This window comes from Urocitellus parryii, chromosome 5 (assembly GCF_045843805.1).
Source record: "Urocitellus parryii isolate mUroPar1 chromosome 5, mUroPar1.hap1, whole genome shotgun sequence".
Taxonomy (NCBI): domain Eukaryota; kingdom Metazoa; phylum Chordata; class Mammalia; order Rodentia; family Sciuridae; genus Urocitellus; species Urocitellus parryii.
In genome coordinates this window covers 158,145,427-158,167,140 of record NC_135535.1, presented here as the reverse complement: position 1 = coordinate 158,167,140, position 21,714 = coordinate 158,145,427, and the positions used below count along the sequence as shown (strand labels likewise).

The window sequence follows — 21,714 nt, the reverse complement described above, 5'->3', positions numbered from 1 at the left end:
TATCTAAAAATAGGTCTGTAGTCCTCTTAAAAATAAAAGGTCACTCCTCATTTAAGAGGAGTGACAGATATTATCAGATACCAACACTTGAGGTATCTTTGATGTATATTTGAAAGATGGCCTGGTAGAGGAAAGGGAAGGAGGGAGGGAGGGAGGAGGGAGGGAGGGAAGGTGGGAGGGAGGGAAGGGAAGTGAAAATTCAGAGTATGATGGGAATGGTTTAAAAAAAAAAAAAAAAAAAAAGGAACACATTTTTAAGCCCATGCTTATTTATCCCAGCAGCCAAACAAAGCAGATCCAAACAGGAAAAATATGTAGTTCTTTTCTAAGAACATTCTGAAAGTCAACTTTAAACTCAAAATAGAAGAAACTGAAATCTGAGACAACAAATATCACAATGTTGATTGGATTTTAAAACAGCTGACTACTAAAACTGGGTACTGAAATGGTTCAACAGTCTTCAGAGGTCATTCTTAGGCATTATCTGGCAGAATACTAGGATTAGTCCTTACCCACCATGTGGAGACCAAAGTGCCTCAATTCCTTCTTATGAACCTGCTCTGGGAGCAGAAAAAAAATCATGTGGAGATCTCACAATTCAGAGAACTCTGCCAGCAACAAGATTCAAGCAGGGAGGAATGGCAGAAGAATGGTAAAGTACACCTGGTTACCAAGGACTCCCTTCAGTGGTAAAGATTAAAAGTATCTGCACAAATTTATTTGCACTAAGTAAAGGAATGGGAAGACGAACTATAATACCAAAGATAGAAGATACTCCTCCCAGAGGAAGGAGGGGAAGTAGACTTCAGAACAGCGTCACGGGGTACTGCTATCAGAGTTGCACAAACTGTCCCTAAGGACAAACAACTCAAACTCAAAAGAGAAAGCAGCCCTCTTTTTGTAATTTCCCCATTCTGGATCTAAAGACCCCAAACCCAGCACTAAACAAGTAGGATTCAAGGAAGAGAGACAAAGAAAAGAACACAAATAATGATCAACCAGCCAAATCTCTGTATCCCAGAAATCCTAGCTGGTAGAGTGAGACTTGATTTGGAATAAATCTGAAGTGGAGAGTGGTTTCAATAGAGAAATGACCAGTGAAGCCACAGTTAGTTTTCTTCCTCTATGGACTGCTTAGTTCTAAGGAAACACCCCAAGGGCCTTCAAGCTAATCTAACTGGGCAGGGATAGGAAAGGGAGGAGAAATGGTCAGATGAATCTCATCTTCCCATCATTTGGCACAGAGGAGGAGGGAGAGGTGGAGATGCATTGGGGATGCTGGTGCTGCCTCTGTGTCTCTTCACTGTTGATCCTACAGCCAGATCAGGTACACATAGGCATTGGTGTTGCTGCTTTTCTTCTCCTCCTCACAGGGAAGTCAGATGTCCATCTCAAACTGAGCGTCATCCCCTGGGTAGGATGAAGAAACACAAAGTTTAGCACAAAAAGAAAAGCAAAACACTTTTAAATACCATTTCCTATACACAAGGGTCAAGAAAATAATTCAAACAATCCCACTCTCTGCTACTTTAAAGCACTCATTCTGTTTTACTTTGCTTTGCCTAATATTTTTAATTTTCAGTTCATTTGTTTTTGTGGTGCTGGGGGTCGAATTCAAGGCTTTGCACATGCTGTGCAAGTGCTCTACCACTGAGCTATACCCTCAGCCCTTGGCTGGCCTTTTTTATATGGAATTAAAAAAAAAATCACATCACTTGTGGGAAAGAGAAAATGGGCAAAAGAACACGAGTGAACTTTCCCAGAATACCCTTGTCCATAGCTCACAACATAGCAGCTTCTAGGAGCTCTCTGCCAGAGATCAAGTGAGCACACTCTTCTGGAAGCTTTGAACTTGAGACATTCTATGTATTGAGACTTTGTTCATTAAAAACCAAAGTGAACTGGGTACAGCGGCACATGCCTATAATCCCAGAGGCTCAGGAGCTGAGACAAGAGGATTGTGAGTTCAAAGCCAGCCTCAGCAAAGGCAAGGTGCTAAGCAATTCAATGAGACCCTGCTTCTAAATATTAAATACAAAATAGTGTTGGCGATGTGGTTCAGTGGCCAAGTGACCCTGAGCTCAATCCCCAGTACCCGCCCCCCACGCTCCAAAAAACAAAAACAAAAACACCCAAGTGAAGGCCAGGCAGAGTGGCGCACACCTGTAATCCCAGAGACTCAGGAGACAGAGGCAATAGGCAAGTTGAAGGTTAATCACGGCAACTTAGCAAGACCCTGTCTCAAAATAAAATTAATAAGGGGTGGGGATGTAGCTCAGTGGTACTGTAGTATGCCTAGCATATGTGAGGCCCTGGTTTGATCCCAGTACTGGGGGGATCAAAGTGCAACCCCTGAGGTTTACTCAAGAGCTGGCCATTTCTACATCATTATTCTGCTTCTACAGAGGTAAAAAGAGGACCCATTATTAATAAAGGTGTCTGTGTGGGAAACAAACCATACTGCTACACCCAGATAATTAGAAGATATCTTTCTTCTAAAGAAAAAGGTCTATTCTCTAAAGACGATGGAAATGGGAGCTCTGACATCCTCTCTGTATGTGAGTGTATGTGAGTGTGTGTGTGTGTGTGTGTGTGTGTGTGTGTGTGTATGGGAGGGCGGGGTGTTAATCCCTGGCCCAATAAAGCCTTGACCAGGCAGTCCTTCAGGTATGGTTCCAAGAGTCAACTTTGAGTTAACCATGCCCTGACTTTGGATTGTTTTCCACCCACCAATGAGATTTAATTATAATTTGGAACTCAGGGCTTCCAAAGCAGTTCAATAAACTTTGGGAGGTGAGAGGACTTCAGAGACATATATCTACTAAATATCATTATACCTGTTGTATCAACATTTTTCAACCTACAGAAAACTGACATAAAAATTCCTAGAGCCACCCCCTTGGTCCCCATCACTGGCATCCCTTACCAACTGTATGCTTCCTGTCATGATTGTTCAAGTTGTTCAAATTGTTTACTTCTACTTTGGAGTCTTCAATTAAGGTGCCAGGGCTAGTGACTCCTGGGATATTGGGCAGATGGCAGGGTGGAGTCTGAGCCATGGGAGAATTGCGTCGATCCAAAAGAAACTTCCTATCATAAATGATTCGAGTTCCTGGAAAACAGGGTTGAAAAGAATTTGAAATAAATTAAGGGGCTACCAATATATAACACTAAGGGATTTGGTTTGAATTCCACCTAACTCTAATCTTTAAGGATTTTATCATTCAAGTCAAAATTCTAACTTCCCAACCTGTGAACAGGCTTCACTGGCATCTGGAATACCTTTTCTTCCTCTTCTGGCAGGAAACTCCTGCACATTCTTTAACAGAGGTAAACAGGACCCATTATTAATAAAGATGTCTGTGTGGGAAACAAACCATACTGCTACACCCACACAATAAGAAGATATTTTTCTTCTTTTCTGCTCAACACCACTTCCTCTGTTAAGCCATACTTTCTCCCCTTCTTTTAACCATTCTTTCTCTTAGCTTGCACAAAACACTTCACTTAGGACAGACTCCTGTACATCTATTGACTTCTCTCTGTAGTTTACATTCCTGATGACAAAGCAATGTCTTATTTATAAATATCTCATCTGCATCCTAACATTAAAATGTCCAAAACAAGTTTTTAAATGAATAAATAAATATGTGGAAAAACAGACAGTCACCTTTAGGTCAAAGGCTTTTTCCAAAGACTGACATCCTCCCCACAGTAGAACTCTATTCCACAAAATAATTGGCTTGCTGGAAGAAGTACCTGAATGTTTTACAAACAACAACCGTTCTGAAAAGCACACTTTACCCGATAGTTATGAAAACCTGCTGCTTACAAGTGAATATCAGGTACCTAAAAAGGAACTCAACATCCCTAACCATCAGGAAACACGAATCAAAAATCCCAGTGAGCTATCACCAAAGTAGAAACAACTTCCATATAATTCTCCAATATCACTTTGGGATATCTATTCTAAGGAAATGAAATCAGTAGCTCAGAGATGCCTATACATCCATGTTCATTACAGCCTAGCCAAGACATGGACACAACTTAAATATCTGTCAATTAAGTGACTGGATAAAAAAAATGTGGTGTAGCTGGGTGTGTGACTCAGTGGTAGAACATTTGCCTGGCAATGAGGAGGACCTGGGTTCAATACCTAGAACTGCAAATAAAAGTAATAATAATGAAATGTACACGTACACAAGCTTATACAAAGGAATATTATTCAGCCATAAAAAGAAGGAAATCTTGCCACTTGTGACTACATGGATAAACCTTGATGGCAGATGAATCTTCTGAGTGAAATAAGACAGAAACAAATATTCTATAATCTCACTTGTATGAAGTACCTAAAAAAAGTACGATTCATAAAGAGCAGACTCGGGGCTGGGGTTGTGGCTCAGTGGTATAACACTCGCCTAGCATGGGTGTGGCACTGGGTTTGATCCTCAGTACCACATAAAGATAAATAAGTAAAAGTACTGTGTCCATCTACAACCAAAAAATATTAAAAAAAAAAAAAGAGTAGACTGGTAGATGCCAGGACAGGGGAAATGGGGAAAAGATGGTCAAAGGGTACAAACTTTCAGTTACAAGTTTAAGTTCTGGGGATCTAAATGTACAGCATGGTGACTATACTTAACAATACTGTATTAAAAACTTGAAATCTGCTGAGAGTAGATCTTAAATGTTCTTACCATATACTAAAAAAAGGTAATTATATGAGATAATAGATGTGTTAAACTTGATTGTGGTTATTATTTCACAATATATACACATAAAATCATGAACCTGTACACCTGAAATTTATTCAATTTCATAAATCATACCTCAGAGTACTATCCATTCTTTTAGTCATGGTCTTCTCAAGTTACTAATGACCATAAATAAGACACAAAACTAAGCAACAATTAGAGATGCCTGATGTTGGCCCAAAGTAGATGTGTGAAGCTCTGTTGCTGATTCTGCGACCTCAGCTGGCTCAGGAAGAAAGAATGTGGTGATCCTTAGTGACGTCTGCTAAAGGGGTTGACAGTGGAAAAAGGAAGTGGTAGCCCAGCATCTCTCTCAACTCTAAGTAACAAAGGCAATAATAGTCTGTGGCTACCCTGCTTACATTAGGCTTAAATGTGGAGGGTGATGCTTTCAGGGTTTAGGCATCCAAATTAAAGGCAATATTATATGTTGAAGTAAAATTACCTTACAAAGCTATTCAGTTTAAAGAAGCAGAACCTAAATTACTCCTGGCACAATGACTTCCTCAACAGGACTCCTAGAGCTCAGGAAATAATACCAAGAAGTAACAAATGCAATGATATCAAATTAAAAAGCTGCTGCACAGCAAAGGAAATGAGTGTGAAAAGAAAACCTGCAGGATGGGAGAAAATCCTTGCTAGTGACTTTTCTGATAGAGGATTAATATCCAGAATATATAAAGAACTCAAAAAACTTACCAACCCCCCCCCCACATAACCCTATCAAAAAATGAGCAATTTCTTCTCAAAAGAAATTAACATTCTTAGCAATTAGGGAAATGCAAACCAAAACTACACCAAGATTTCATCTTGCTCCAGTTAAAATGGTAGCCATCAAGAATATAAGTAATAATAAATGCTAAAGAGGATATAAGGGAAAAGGGACATTTTTACAAAATTGGTGGGACTGTATAAATAATACAATCACTATGGAAACCAGCATGGAGATTCCTTAAAAGATTGGGAATGAAGCCACCATATGACCCAGCTATATCATTCCTTGGTATCTGCCCTGAAGAACTGGTATGAACATTTAACAGTGATACATGTTTACAGTAGCACGATTCACAATGGCCACATTATGGAAAAGCCTAGGTGTCTGTCAATGGATGAATAGATAAAAAAAAATGACCCACAGACACACAAAATGAAGTTTTATTCAGCTACCAAGAAGAATGAAATTATGTCATTTGCAGGAAAATGGATGGAAATTGAGAGCATTAGGTTAGCAAAATAAGACAAGCTCAGAAAATCAAGGGTCATATGTTTTCTCTTAGATGTAGAAGCTAGGGAGAAAAGAGGAAAAAAAAAACATACACATGTGTGTGGGACCTCATGTAAATAGAAAGGGATGAGGGGGAGGGAAGGTACTAGGAAACAAAGCTGACCAAATTATATTGTTATATTATGTGTATGTATCAAATGTAATAAAAGGTTCCACTATTAGGTAGAATTATAATGTACCAATTAAAAAAAAAGAAAGAAAAAACCACTATGGGCTAACAGAGACCTTTAGATTCTCAAGCAGAAAAATAAGAATACTCCTGTCATATTATAATAAAAAGAATAAAACTATTAGATGTTTTTCCCCCCATGTTTCAGTCAGATCAGGTTGCCATACCAAAATATCAGAGTGAATGATTCAAACAACCAAAATTTATTATCTCACAGTTTTGGAGTCTAGATGTCCAAAATTAAGGTGCCAGCATAGGTAGTTTCTGGTGAAGAGCGTTCTCACATGACAGATGAGCAATCTCTCAGGTTTTTCTACTTGTAAGGACACTAAACCCTTCATGATCATATCTAAACCTGATTACCTTTCCCAGGGTCCCTAATACCATCATAGATCCCCGAATATCATCACATTGGGAGTTAGGGCTTCAACATGCAAATTTTGGGAGATAGGATTCAGTCCATTGCACACCATTTACACCCATTCTAAATGGATTCTAATCTATTAGGGTTTGGAAATCAGCAATCGGCTTATTAGGATGATATGCAAAATAATGGCAAACATGATGAGAGAGGGCCTGACAGATTTCAAAGAACAGGGAAGGGGCTTTAGTGGATGGACCTTGCACACCTGTGTGTCATCTACACTCTCTCTCTCTCTCTTTTTTTTTTTTTTTTTAGTGCTGGGAATCAAACCCAGGGCCTTTTGCACGCAGGGCAAGCACTCTACCAACTGAGCTACATCCCCAGCCCTCAACTAACTCTTGTTCATGACTAGATTTCAGAAAGGTGAGCTTTCACATTCAACCTGCAATTTGAAACAAGATCATTCTAACTTCTGCAGTACTTTTATACTGCTACCCAGTTTGGAAAATACAGTGATGAGGTGGTTAAAAAAAGAAAAAAAAGCACAGGACAGAAGCAGTATTTCTAAATTATATGTAGTAAAGAACTGAACCAACTATGGCATAGGTAGTAGGAATTATGCCTTAATGTGTGAGTTAATGTGAGAGAAAGTTTGAAAAACCATGATCTGGCTAGGGTTGTGGCTCAGCAGTAGAGTGCTTGCCTAGCATGTACAAGGCCCTGGATTCGATCTTCAGCACCACACAAAAATAAACAAAATAAAGGTATTGTGTCCAACTAAAAAATAAAATATTAAAAAAAAAAAAAGAAAAACCAGGCAGACCTGATAAAATACAAGGTTTAAAAAATAGTTTTATTGGACTGGGGATATAGCTCAATTGCATGCACAAAGCTCTGGGTTCAATCCCCAGCAGCACCACCAAAAAAAAAAAAAAAAAATTAAAGAGAGAGAGAACTTTTTAATAATTATTTTTCAGTTTTCGGTGGACACATCTTTATTTTATTTTTATGTGGTGCTGAGGATTGAACCCAGCGCCCCGCGCATGCCAGGCGAGCGCGTTACCGCTTGAGCCACATCCCCAGCCCCAAAAAAAGTTTTATAGAGATACAATTCATATATAATTCATCCATAAACAGGTGCACAGGCCTGTAATCCCAGGAACTTAGGAGGCTGAGGAAGGAGGATCACAAGTGTGAGGCCATATTCATCAACTTAATGAGACCCTCTCTCTCAAAAAATGGGGTATAGTTCAGTGGGAGAGTTCCCCTGGGTTCAATCCCCAGTATAAATAAGCATATAAACAGGGAAAAAAAAAGTCTATAAAAATTCAGTAGAAACCATACTTCTAATTTTTATCTTTTCCTGGTCTAGCAATATCTAGCATGACACCTATGATATTAGGCAGTGGCAGCTAGCTACAGTTCTCAGTCAGGTACACAATCAAGAGGGTAAATAACTGGATTTTCTGTACTATACTGCCAAGCTATGAGGTTTGTAGGTTAGTGTATTATATACATTTTCATTTTTTTTTTTTTAAAGAGAGAGTGAGAGAGGAGAGAGAGAGAGAGAATTTTTTAATATTTATTTTTTAGTTCTTGGCGGACACAACATCTTTGTTTGTATGTGGTGCTGAGGATCGAACCTGGGCCGCACGCATGCCAGGCGAGCGCACCACCGCTTGAGCCACATCCCCAGCCCTACATTTTCAATCTGTGATTATTTTCAACTTACAGTATGTTAATCAAGATGTAACCACATTGTTAATTGAGGAAAATCTGTACTTTTTCCCTCCGACATATATTTGTACATATACATGAGGTAGAGTGGGATGCTTTGCTTTGATTTGTGTACATACTGGGTAGTGACCAACTCCAGGTAATTAGTAGTTCTATCACTTTAATCATTTGTTATTTCTGGACAATGATACATAATACATTATTGTAATTATACAATAATACATTATTGTAATTTCTTTTTTTCTTTTCTGCATTACTGGGGATTGAACTCAGAGGTATTCTATCACTGAGCTACATAAGTTGCTCAGGCTAGCCTCAAACTTGTGATTCTCCTTCCTTAGCCTCCCAAGCAGCTGGGATTACATGTGCAACCTGGCTGCATTTCCTTTTCTATGAAAACAATCATACTCCTTGTTCTTAAATTGGAAAGGCATAAAAAACACAATTTACTGATTTTCAATTTTTATAATCAAACTGTTCCAGGACAATGAAGGACTAAGGTTGACAGATTGAGACAGAGTTTAACTATATTTTTATCTCAATACTGGATCAAACCTATTATTATTTGGAATTTTAGAGGTAACTACAAAAAACAAAATTCAACTACAAAAACTGGTAGTTGGGGCTGGGGATGTAGTTCAGTGATAGAGCACTGGCTTAGCATATATGAGGTCCTGGGTTCCATCTCCAGCATAGATAAGAAAACAGGAAATGAGAGGTAGAAAGCAATAAAATACCCTAAATTCCTTGTCTTTTCTAATAAGGAGTCAGTACTATTGTCTAGTATTAGAAATTATGATATATTATTTATAGCAACTGTGGTTAACTAAACAAACATAAACAGAAAATGGTAGCTCACTGGCAATTTTTTTTTTTTTTTGGGTGGTGCTGGGGAATGAACCCTGGGCTTTGCCCATACATTAGGCAACTGCTCAATTGCTGAGCTATGTCCCCAGCCACCTGGTGCCATTTTATGTGCTTCTATGCTGTTTTGTTTATAAAATGTGCATATATTATTTAGTCTTCATGTTTAAATTTCAGAACAAATATGAGCATTTATAGATAAATATAATTTTTTTCATCCCCTAGTGAACAGATTTAGGATAACTATATAATACCTTGATCCCACCACATTCTCTAGAGCTGATTTTACTAGGAAAAGTCAGGAGCAAAATAGAGTCCCTTTAATGGAGAATAGAAAGGAGAAAAAACGTGCTCCCTTTTGATCTAAAAACGAATGATTCTCAAATGGTAGAAAACAACAAGGCCCATGAGAGCTGAAATGAACTTGCCAAGATGGCTGATACAGAAACAGGTCATTCAAGCCTAAGGGCCTCTTTCAAAACCATGCATCATAGATTAAATAATAATTAATCCATATATCAAGCTATATATATCTAAGAAATGTTGGTTGGGAAAAAAGCACAGAAAATCCACAGTATCCTGATTAACTTACAGGGTAGTTGTTACTAGACTTTCATTGGGTCCTCTACCATCCAATTCTGTTTAACCAAGGCTGCTTCCAAAATGAAGCATCCTTTTATACAAATGGACAGCTTGTGGGGGGTGGGAGCGGGTGTTAAGTAACTTGCCTAAATTGCACAGCTTGAATAAGCCAGTAACAAAATCCTCTAAGGCTGAGATGGTCCTGTTTTCATATAATAATAGAGGATGGTGGAGTTGAATGGGCTTTCCTCATGGGACTTTTTTCAGCAGAAGGCAAAAATCTCATAAAACCTCTAGCAGATTTCCCCCTACATCCCATTTGGCCAGAACTGGGTCAGATGCCCACCAGATCTAACACCGGGGAAGCCATGACTAGCTTAGAGAAGTCATGGTTATATCCCTGCTCTTGGCAAACTGCCACTTAGGAAACCAGGGAATTTATGACAGCATGGAAGAGGAAATAGATGTTGGACAGAAAACTAACAATGCCAATCACATATGTTAATATTTATCCACATTTAATAAATATTAATCAGAATGGGTTTAAGAAATTGGGAGGATGGAAGGTAAAAGTACACAGAAGAGTGTGCATATGTGTATATATGTATGTATGTACATATATGTATATTTTTTTCCACCTCCAAGAAAAGGGTAAATATGTCAACTAAAATCCTCATCTTCCATAGTAAGATACTACTTAGGATGAAAAAAATTCTGGAAAGGGATAATGGTAGGTAATGATTATAAGAGCACTGTGAATACACTTACTGCCAATGAACTACACACTTAAAAAGGTAAATTTTATGCTACATACATTTACCACCATAAAAATACACTTTAAAAGATCAGTGACAATGCTAAAAGAATTATAAGGAATTGAAACAAAAATGCTTGCCACTTATTTTATAAACCAAGAGAACAATACTGCTAGGGCAGCAGAGACCACGAAAAACTGAATTTAAAAACAACAACAACAAAGCACTTGGCAAGTACCACCCACCCCCATAATAAATAGGGAAAATAAGAAGTAAAAATACAGAAAGGACTATAAAGAGTTTTATTCCTTCTATTTAGAAAGGTGATGATAACAAGGTCTGTGTTTGACTGGTTTAGAGAATATCCGTGATCAAACTTCAATTTTTTTTATTTTATTATTTATTTTTATGTAGTGTTGAGGATCGAACCCAGGGCCTCTTACCTGCTAGGCCAGTGCTCTACCGCTGAGCCACAATCCCAGCCCCAAACTTCAATTTTAAACATTGTTCTTTTTTTAAAAAACCTTTTTTTTTTTTAGTTGCTGATAGACATAACACCTTTATTTTTATGTGGTGCTGAGGATCCAACCCAGTGCCTCTCATGTGCAAGGCAAGCTCTCTATCACCGAGCTACAACCCCAGGCCTTAAACATTGTTGTTCGTGAAGGTTCTGGATGAATAGACTCCTGAAAAGCTCTATCAAAGGAAACTAAAAGCTGTGTGTCTCAATATCCTCCAGGGAGACTGGTAGTGGCCGAACCACATTAGGCGTGCAAAACCATCAAACCCCTAAAGTACTAGTAAGATTAATAGAGACAATTTTTACATCAACAAAAGACCCAACTAGAAGCCTCAGGGCCTTTTAACAATATGGCTAAACACTATGGCAAATGGAAGGCACCCAAGGTTTGTGAAATATCTATCCAATTATCCCTTGATTAATTTCAAGATTCAATAATTGGGAACAAGATTTCCAAGATATTAATGTTTAAGAATGGACTCTGGGGCTGGGATTGTGGCTCAGCGGTAGAGTGCTTGCCTAGCATGTTCGAGGCCCTGGGTTCGATCCTCAGCACCACATAAAAATAAATAAATAAAGGTATTGTGTCCAACTACAACTAAAAAAATAATAATTCAAAAAAAAAAAAAAAAAAAGAATGGACTCTGCCCAATCACTTAGGCCACCTCCACAATAGAACACACTCTAGGCTAAAAGAGAAGCTGATCAAATGATTTTCTATTCAGAAGGTCCAGCGTTAGAAAAGAACTTACAGAGGATCTGGGGGAAGTCTCTTATTTTACAGATGAAAAAATACGTCCAGAGAAGTTAAAAGTATTTGCAAAAGGTCACACAGTGACAAAGGTATCATGACACAATACAAACAACACAGGTACTCTAGACAAATCTGGTTTACTTGAATTTAGGTTTCAAAATGAGTTGAATCAGATGCTGAGGGCTAGGTACCAGGTCCAAAATGGTAATATGACACCATCCACCCTTAAATAAACGCCTACCGACTTTAAGTCTATCTCAACCATCAGGAAATCTGAGTCAAAATGAAGTATATCAAATACTCCCACTGCTCTTTGGGCTTGTACACCTGGAAATAAATTTTCTCTCCAGAAATGCCTGGCTCTGATTACAAGAAAATATAGGCTAAATATGTAGACTGCATCTCGGATCAATTCTTTGGATTCAATTTCACAGATGTTTTCAAGTCACTGTAATGCTAGTAATTAACAATCACTGCTAATGGTATGGTATGGAGAAAACACTTTAGGATTCAAACCTGGCTTTCATTCCTACTATTGTTTTCTTTCCTTTCCAACACTACTACTACTTCTTTTTTTTTAAAAGTATCTTCCACTTTTACCCATAGAAGGAGCTTATACTAATCCTAGAAATGTCACAGTTCTACGTTAATGTTTTTACCTAGTGCCAAAAGAATTTACTAAACAAGAGAGCAATTTCCTTCCAATGTAGGAACAGCCCAACAACTAACAATCAATCTCTGGTGTTAAAAGCAGCTCCTCTGAGGCCCTAATGATTAACCAGGACATTTAAAGAAGAATCCCAAGTCTCACACTTTCAGATAAGTAGTTGAGAATCTATAGCCAATCCTATCTTCACCAGTAAACAATAGTCAGTACTTCTGCTATAAACAGAGGGCATTTTTTCCAGTTTTTTTAAATTTATGTATTTATTCTAATTTGTTATATATGACAGCAGAATGCATTTCAATTCATAGTGCACATATAAAGCACAATTTTTCATGTCTCTGGTTGTACACAAAGTAGAGTCACAGCATTTGTGTCCTCATATGTGTACTTGGGGTTATGATGTCCATCTCACTCCACCATCTTTCCTACCCCCCATGCCTCCTCCCTTCTCTTCGCCCTATCTAAAGTTCCTAACAGAAGGGCATTTTGAAAAACAATAAAAATAAAGTGTGGTATTACCTTAATACCAACACCAAACATATCAAAAGAAAAGTACAGGCTAATAGGCTTTATGAATACAGACTCCAAAGTCCACAACTAAACCAGGAGTGGTGGCAACTGCCTGTAATCCCAGCTACTCCAGATATTGAGGCAGTGGATTCCAAGTTCAAAGACAGTCATAGCAACTTGAGAGAGATTCTGTCTCAAAAATTTTAAAAAGCATAAAAAAATAAATAATGGCTGGCGATGAAGCTCAGTGGTAGAAAATCTCTGGGTACAATCCCCAGAATTAAGCAAACTGAATTTAGCAACATATAAAAAGTATTATATACCAAAACCAATTAAGATTTTATCTAAGGAATACAACCAATTCAAAATGTGAGAATCAATTAATGTAATACATAGCAATGGAATAAGACACAAAACACACATGATCATTTCAATAGAAGAAAAAATTGGGGGGCTGGGGATGTGGCTCAAGCGGTAGCGCGCTCGCCTGGCGTGCGTGCGGCCCGGGTTCGATCCTCAGCACCACATACCAACAAACATGTTGTGTCCGCCGAGAACTAAAAAATAAATATTAAAAATTAAAAAAAAAAAAAAAAAAAGAAGAAAAAATTGGGAGGCTGGGGTATAGCTCAATGGTAAAGAGCTTACTTAGCAGGCACAAGGCCCAGGATTCTTTTCCCAGCACGGTAACACTTTTTTATGATTAAAAACATCCAATAAACAGGACTAGAAAGAATTTCCTCAACCCAATAAAGTAGATTTATGAAAAACCACAGTAAAATTGGGTATGGTAGTATATACCTGCAATCTCAGCTACTTGGGAAGCTGAGACAGGAGGATTGAAAGTTTGAGATCAACCTGCACAATATAGCAAGACCTGTCTCAAATAATTCTCATGAAGGATTGAGGATGTAGCTAAGTGGTAGGGCACTTGCCTAGTATATACAAGGTTCTGGGTTCAATTCCTAGTAATGCAAAAACAAAAAGCCCCCAGTTAACAGCTTACTTAATGATGAAAGGCTGGCTGCTTTCCCCTAAGATCAAAAATAAGGCAAAGAAACCATTCTCTATGTTTTACTCCATGTCACATCTATTCATATGTGTCTACTATGGTACTAGATGTGACACATTCTGAAGACACTAGCCAGGACAATTAAAAGGCATCCAGATTGATAAGAAAAAACTATCTTTATTCACAGATGACATGATCTTGGATTTAGAAAATTTCAAGGAATAACAAAAACTTAACTGCTTTTTCCAATTTATCCTTGCTTAGTGAGGTTTTTCTCTTTAAAACTACATAATGAAACAAATTATTTGTCAAGGTGTTTATCCTAGAGATCTAAACAATTACTTATTTAGATGTAAATACTCAAAATTTCTGAGCTTTTAGCTTCAAGCTGTGGTCTGAGAACCAGGTAAAGGGGATCTTTAAATACTGGGCACACCAGGGGTAGATAGTTGCTGAATATTAAGAAACATACAGGTTTTTTGTTTTGTTTTGTTTTGCGTGGTGGGGTGGTGATGATGGTACCAGGGATTAAACTCAAGAGGCACTTACCCATTGAGCCACATCCCCAGCCCTATTTTGTATTTTGTTTAGAGTCTCAATGAGTTGCTTAGCACCTCACTTTTTGCTGGGGCTGGCTTGAACTTGTGATCTTCCTGCCTCAGCCTCTTTGCCTGGCAGAACATACAGATTTTAAGGGGCCTGCAAAAAGCAAAGTAAAACATTGAATATATCTGGAAATAGTAGTCTAGGCCTTACCTACTTACTGCCAGTCTCAACTATAAATTGAGCTACTGTAAATAGAACAGCAAAAATCTTCTAAACATTAATTTGCTCACCTTACAACTTGGGAGCCAAGAACAAGTCCTGCTATTCACCAAAAAACTGCCCTGTGAAGGATCCTTTCCTCTCTTAATGGATAGACATCCACAACTCATCCAGATGGTGCACATCTGTAATCCCAGCAACACTGGAGGCTGAGGCAGGAGGATTGCAAGTTCAAGGCCAGCCTTAGCCAGTTAGTGAGAACTTGTCTCAAAACTTAAAAATAGGGGGCTGGGGATGTGGCTCAAGCGGTAGCGCGCTCGCCTGGCATGCGTGCGGCCTGGGATCGATCCTCAGCACCACATACCAACAAAGATGTTGTGTCCGCCGAGAACTAAAAAAAAATAAATATTAAAAAATTCTCTCTCCTCTCCTCTCTCACTCTCTCTTAAAAAAAAAACTTAAAAATAGGGCTGGAGGCACTGGGTTTGATCCTCAGCACCACATAAAAAAATAAATAAAGTTAAAAAAATCATATGCCAATAAAGCTTAAAAAAAAAAACCTTAAAAATATAAATAAATAAGGGGCTGAGGTTATAGCTTAGCGGTAGAGCACTTGCCTTGCACATGTGAGGTACTGGGTTCGATCCTCAGCACCATATAAAAAATAAACAAATAAAATAAAAGATATTGTGTCCATCTTAAATATAAACAAACAAACAAACAATATATATAAAGAGGACTGGAGATGCAACTCAATGGTAAAGCACCCCTAGGTTTGGTCCCCAGTACCCACCCCTGCAACTACTTTTAAGACAAATTCTCAAAAAGTTCTCTCCTTGGGGCAGGGTTGTGACTCAGTGCCACAGTGCTTGCCTAGCATGTGTGAGGCATTGGGTTCAATCCCTGGCACCACACACAAAAAAAATAAAATAAAGGTATTGTGTCCATCTACAACTAAAAACAACAACAACAAAAATCTCTCTCCTTAATAACCTTGGTGTTGCCAGTGTAGATATATCACTTTCCTTCCTATTTTGTGCAGGAGTCTTTGGGGGAGCAGCAGGGAAGTACATGAAGGTCTGCCATGTATGCTGCATTATCTATCTACCCATAGGAGCTGTTTCCCCTCATCATACTCAGATTATCTGACTTCGGTCAGGCAAAGATGCTTCTTCCACATGGCACACTGCCCTGAGGATGAGGACTGCTGCCTTCTCTGGGACTGTAATTTAGTTCTCCCGCCCCAGAAAACAACACCGCATCCAACATAAAAGCGGAAGGACATCTCCAATATATACTTTGGCAGCTGACATATGAGACCAAAGCTGAATCTCCTACAGAATGACAACACATTAATCTGTGATAATTCTGAGGTGAGTCAATGGTATCTTCTTTAACAAGGCAAAGTGAGATGAATACTCTTCATTATGTTTTCCATGTACTTCTCACAGGTAATAATGCAGTCCTCTTGTTAAGAACTGAAGTTATTGAGTTAAATAAACACTCTGTTGGCTCAGAAGGTATTGGCCTAGAATATACTCAGCCTGAAGTCACCCAATAAGAAATGCTGTGACAACATCAGAAATTGGTCCTCCTTCCCCATTTCTATAGAGTATGACTCATTCATCCCAAGAAAGAAGCCAGATTAAGAAGGAGGTCTCTCCCAAAATACAAATTTTTTATATAGCTCGCGCCAAGTGAATTATTTTCCCCTTCTTCTCGCTTCTCCTTTACCAATTCTTTCAATGGCCTTCAGGTAATTTTTCCCCAGTGAACCAAGAGCAGAAGAAAGGAACCAGAAGGCAAGAAAGGAAGAGTTATAGCACAAACAAGATTTCAGACCATCAGTTAGTGACCTTTTGTTGTTCATTACAGCATTATTTTCTATAGCTGATGAGGATGCTATATATGAAAAAGCAAGGCTAAAAGAGGTCTAGTGTCTGTTCATTCCCCAGAGCACAACTCTCCCAAGTCACAGTTCCATGCCTAGGAAAAGAATAATAAAGTAGCAAAATCACATTAGCTAGTATTCCAGAGACAGAATAGTCTCTTAAGTTGTTTGTGAGGGGCTGGGGTTGTGGGACAGTGGCAGAGCACTTGCCTAGCATGTGTGAGGCACTGGGTTCGACCCTCAGCGCCACATATAGTGGAAGAAAAAATTGGAATAGTAGCCAGTGTACTAAATTTGAGAGTACCCACCTAGGTTAATTGGCTGTATGATACAGCCAATTTGGGTTTCTTTGGGTTTCAGTTTCTTTCAAATATAAAACAAAGCCATTAAGTTCCTTCTGGCTAACCAATATTATAAATGTGAAGCTAGGGCTTGGGGTTAGCTCAGTGGGAGAGCAACTGCCTAGCAGGCTCAACACCCTGTGTTTAATCTTCAACAACACACACATACAAACTGAAGCTAACTCTTACCTTCCATCAAAGATAGAAGCATCCTCCCAATGCAAGAACTGAATATTATCTACAATCTATTCACTTATTTGTGGTGTTGGCACTTGGATCTAGGGCCTGCTGCATGCGCTCTACCACTTGAATCCAGGACAAAAAAAAATTTCCCCTTTTTAATAATGAATATTTTTTCAGGCACTCTTTTAGCAATACAAGAAATCCAAGATGTTATGACAAATGTATTTTCACCCACCTCTCATTTCCCAAACCACAGGAAAGCAATTTTGAGAAACTTCCAGAGTAGGATATCCTGTGATATCCAATGAATAAAGGACTCTCAAAGGGGTGGAGAAATACAAAGTTGGCATTGTTTTAAACACATCTGCCCAGTCTGATCATCTAAGGCATACAGCTCATCAACTGTTATCCACTCCAGGTTTCCAGAAGTTTGACAGGAAAAGTACTCCCCCCATTATTTTCTTTCTACTGGAGACTGAACCTACTGTTACTTGACCAGTGAGCTACATCCCCAGTCCTTTTTTGAAAATGGGTCTCACTAAGTTGCTTAGGTCCTCACTAAGTTGCTGAGGTTGGCCTTGAACTTGCAACCTTCCTGCCTCAGCCTCCTAAATGGCTGGGATTATAGGCATGTGCCACTATACCTAGCCTAGATTTCTAATATAAGCCTACTGACTCTCATTTGTCTAAATGTAAACCAGCACTTGACTAAAAATCTGCACCTCCTATCTCTCCAAGTCAGGATTTTAAGTCCATTCAGAGCAATTGCATTTCCTACTTTTGAGTATTGTTCTGTTTTGTGCAAAGCACTGCACTAAGCACACAAAACTCACTGAAGATATGTATCCACGTTAGTTTGGGAATCTAGAGGTGACCAAATAATAACTTCACTCTGGTTCTGGGAAATAAAATTACATGGTAAGAGGGAGAAGAAGGGTGTAGCAAGAGAGAGGAAACAAATCATCAGAGGTCAGAAAATCTCCAAAGGAGAAAAACGTCAAGTACTACACAACCACAACTAATCAGCACTAAGTTAACTGTTAAAATAGTGATTAAACTCAACTGCAGTGATATTGTATTCTGTTAAGTATTAAACGAGCACTTGTGTATCCAAAAAAAGATCACTTCGTGCATGCAGATCTACCAGTAAATACAAACTCAACTTTACAGATGAGCCAATGACAAGTATTTAAATGTAAAACAAAAGTATGCATATAAGCTGTGTGGAGGCAGGTTAAGTGATATTTGATCAAGCAGTAGTGATAGTGTGTTGGGAGGGTAAATGGATCAGTATTTCTGGCAGAAATCTTCCCAAGCATTTTAGGAACTAATCCAGACTATGAGACAGGCTTCTATCTTTAAAGCCCTTGTTTTGAAAGTACAACAGTTTAACTTTTGAAATATGGCAGGGGTTCCCTCTGTGGCTCTTCCCTCAGGGAAAATTAATATATAGCTAAAAGTTTAGTCTCTTCTCCAAATAAAAATCATAGCTGGTTGTGTTGTTATAGCAACACGTGTTCTGAACTGCTGGAAGCACAGCATGGATCTCTCAGCATTACTGAGCCAAGGGAGGGAGGATGAGGAAGACTTTTGTGTGCATGTGTGTTTGTCAATCAACACTACTTTCCTTGAGTCAACTTCCGCTTCTTATCCATAGATCTATCCACAGTAACTCTCTCTCCTAGATTTAAATTCCTTGGTGTTGGCAAGGCAGTTCCCTTACTCTACAAGCTTTGCCATTGTGCAACGGATTCAGGGATTGGTTGTAGTACAACTTGCCATCCCTGCCCACAAAAAGAAGGCCAGAGATCCTGTAGACCGCAGGGGCTGCCAGCGAAGTCCCCACCCTCTGTCTACAAGGGGATGACTGCCTGGTCACTAAAAGAAGGCAAAGATCTAAACTTAAAAGGAAGCCTGGTTCCAGTCTTTTGCCTTTGGAGAACAGCCCTGGCAAGAGACAGACAACCTTTGAGCTCCCTTCTCCCGTGACCAATTCAACAAGCTTCACCTCTACCCCACTGTTGCTTGTAAACAGTTCCTCGTCCTCCTTTGAAAAGCAATGCCAGGAACCTCCCTGTGCATCGCCTCTTTCTACAAGCCCATTCCCCAGGATCAGGCAACCTCACCTGACCAGGGTGTCCTGCTTGACAAAAAGCCCCCCTTCAATCCAATCTCCAAAGGCAGAGACTCGGAAACTCTACCCTTAAGGCTGCCAGCGTTCCACCATTCTCACCTCCTTCCCCTTGGCTATGACTTGAGCATTATTGTATCACACTTTCCTCGCGGCCTGGGGACTCCCCCACCCGTGGGGCCTCGTCCAACAAGGTAAACAATGCTGTCAAAGCAGGATAACACTGGGCGAGGCTTCGGGACTCTGCATTCCAGCCTCCTCCTGACGTTTTTAAAAACAGCAAAACATGTCACCGAAGGGTCCCAGAACTGAATCCCGCTCTCTAACTTCCTTTCTAGGAAGGCCAGGGGAACACCCGCGAAGTCAAGCATTAACGAGCACAAACTGCAGGAGGGGAAGGTAACGCAGAGTGCCACGCGCGGCCGAATCCGCCTGGGAAGGAGGCGACGGGGAGAGAAACTGGGTCGAGTTCGTTAAAGCCACGAAGCGGGAACCGGGGCTTTCTCTGAGACGCTCGAGCCACGTTCCCGGGTGGGCGGGTGAGCAGGCGCGAGCAGACTCGAGTCGCGCGCCAGCCAGAAGGCAAAGTGCAGGGTCCCGAAGCCGCGAGCGGGGTCCCGGGGGCGGCGCGGGCACGCAGAGGAGCTGCAGGGGACGCGGTCTCACCTCCCGGCGTGGTGGAGAAGAGCGTCCCCCCGGGCGTGGTGCAATAGTCGTGAGGTAGCTGCGCGGCGTCGCTAATGGGCACGGTGCGGGTAGGGATGGCGCGGCTCTGGCTGGGCTGGTGGCCGCTGCCGGCGGACGAGGACATGGCTCTGGGCGCGGGCTCTAGGCTTTGTCCGCGGGCGGGCAGGCGGGCGGCGGCGGCGGCGGCGGGCCCGGAAGGCTCCGGCTGCTCAGGCGGGCGGCAAGGCGCGCTGCGCTAGCTCCTCGGTCGCTTTCTCTTGCTCTCTCGTCCCGCTCCGCTCCCGCCGCCGCCCTCTCAGCCGCCGCCGCCGCCGCCGCCCGGTCCTCTGGCCTCCGCCTGCAGCCTCAGCAGCAGCAGCAGCGGCAGCAGCGGCGACGACGACGACCGGAAGCGGGCGAAGGCGGGAGCCAGAGGGAGTTCGGGGAAAGCTTGTCGGCCGGAGGTGACGTAGATGCAGGGCGGGACCTGCGGGGTGGGGTTAGAGGGCGGGGCTTAACTTGGGCCTGAGGGAAGTGGGTTGAGGGAGTCTGTGTGAAGCGTTACTGAGCCTGGCGAAGGAGGACGAGGAGGACTTTCGTGTGCGTGCGTGCGTGCGTGTGTGTGTGTGTGTGTGTGTCCGTCCGTCCGTCTGTCTGTCAGTCAACGTGTGTGTGTCAATCAATGTGTGTGTTTATTTGTCAATCAACGTGTGTGGGGGGGTTGTCAATCAACACTACTTTCATTAAGCCAACTTCCGCTTCCTACCCATTTATAGCCCCCAAAAGTGAAATTGTGGGCTGGAGTTGTAGCTCAGTTGGCAGAGCATTTGCCTAGCATGTGAGAGGCACTAGGTTCAATCCTCAGCATCACATAAAATAAATAAAATAAAGGTATGTGTTAACAACTGAAAAAAAATATGTGTGTGTGTGTGTGTTGTGTGTGCATAAAATAAGTAAAGCGAAACTGTGCCTGTAATCCCAGTGGCTCAGGAGACTGAGACAGGAGGATCACGAGTTCAAAGCCAGCCTCAGTGAAAAGTGAGTTGCTCAACAACTCAGTGAGACTGTCTCTAAATGAAATACAAAATAGGACTGGGGATGTGGCTCAACGGTCAAATGCCCTTGAGTTCAATCAGTAACACCACAAAAAAGTGAATTCGTACTTTAAATTGTTTATTATTAAATACAAGCAATGCATGCCAGATGCATTTAAAAAAAAATCAAGCACAGCAGAAAGATTTATGGTGCCATTTTCTCCCAGATTCTCAATTCCTCTTTTCAGGCACAACCATTAGTATCAATTTATTGTGTATGCTTCCAGAGACAGTCCCTGCACACACACATAAAACAACATAGGACCATTAGGAAAAGGAAAAGACCAATAGCCACCACATCACAAGGATGAATATTGCTTTAATGAGTAAAGCCAAAAAAGATTAAGGGTTTAACATAAGTAAAACACTGATGATTTCACTGTTTAGAAAGCCCAGCAGGTGTTTGACAGGGATGCAGACAAAAGAATGTGCACAGAGAAGTTTGGGCCAGATCATAATATGGGACTGATTTTGTGGTGAGACCCCCAGAATTTAGAGCAAAAAGTCTTCTTCCTGCCCTGCAGTCTGGAGCCCCCAGAATTGGGGTGGGGGGAGGAGGCCGAACTTAACTTTGAAAGCTCTACCACTTTGGATGTGGCAAGAGAAAGACACATTTTCAAGTGGAAGGAAAAGGCAAAAGATAGCAGTTTACATTTGTGGAGAGCTTACA

At 40.6% G+C, this 21,714-nt stretch overlaps 1 protein-coding gene across 1 annotated transcript; it reads right to left on the bottom strand.

The window, feature by feature from the left end:
* Positions 1-690: 690 nt before the first annotated feature.
* Eif4ebp2 (eukaryotic translation initiation factor 4E binding protein 2) lies at positions 691-20,387 on the bottom strand. The gene is made up of 3 exons (XM_026405817.2): positions 19,951-20,387; positions 2,927-3,112; positions 691-1,410 (listed from the first exon to the last, which is right to left on the bottom strand). The coding sequence occupies exons 1-3, from the start codon at positions 20,093-20,095 to the stop codon at positions 1,379-1,381; spliced, it is 363 nt and encodes a 120-aa protein (XP_026261602.1). The 5' UTR covers positions 20,096-20,387; the 3' UTR covers positions 691-1,378.
* Between the last annotated feature and the right edge of the window lie 1,327 nt (positions 20,388-21,714).

Bases quoted from the DNA above. Each gene is read 5' to 3' on its own strand.
- Eif4ebp2 (XM_026405817.2), bottom strand. From the start codon at position 20,095: ATGTCCTCGTCCGCCGGCAGCGGCCACCAGCCCAGCCAGAGCCGCGCC. The intron at 3,113-19,950 runs GTGAGACCGCGT...CCTGTTTTCCAG, and splicing joins CTTCTCCACCACGCCGGGAG to GAACTCGAATCATTTATGAT. The intron at 1,411-2,926 runs GTAAGGGATGCC...CATCCTACCCAG, and splicing joins TGACAGGAAGCATACAGTTG to GGGATGACGCTCAGTTTGAG.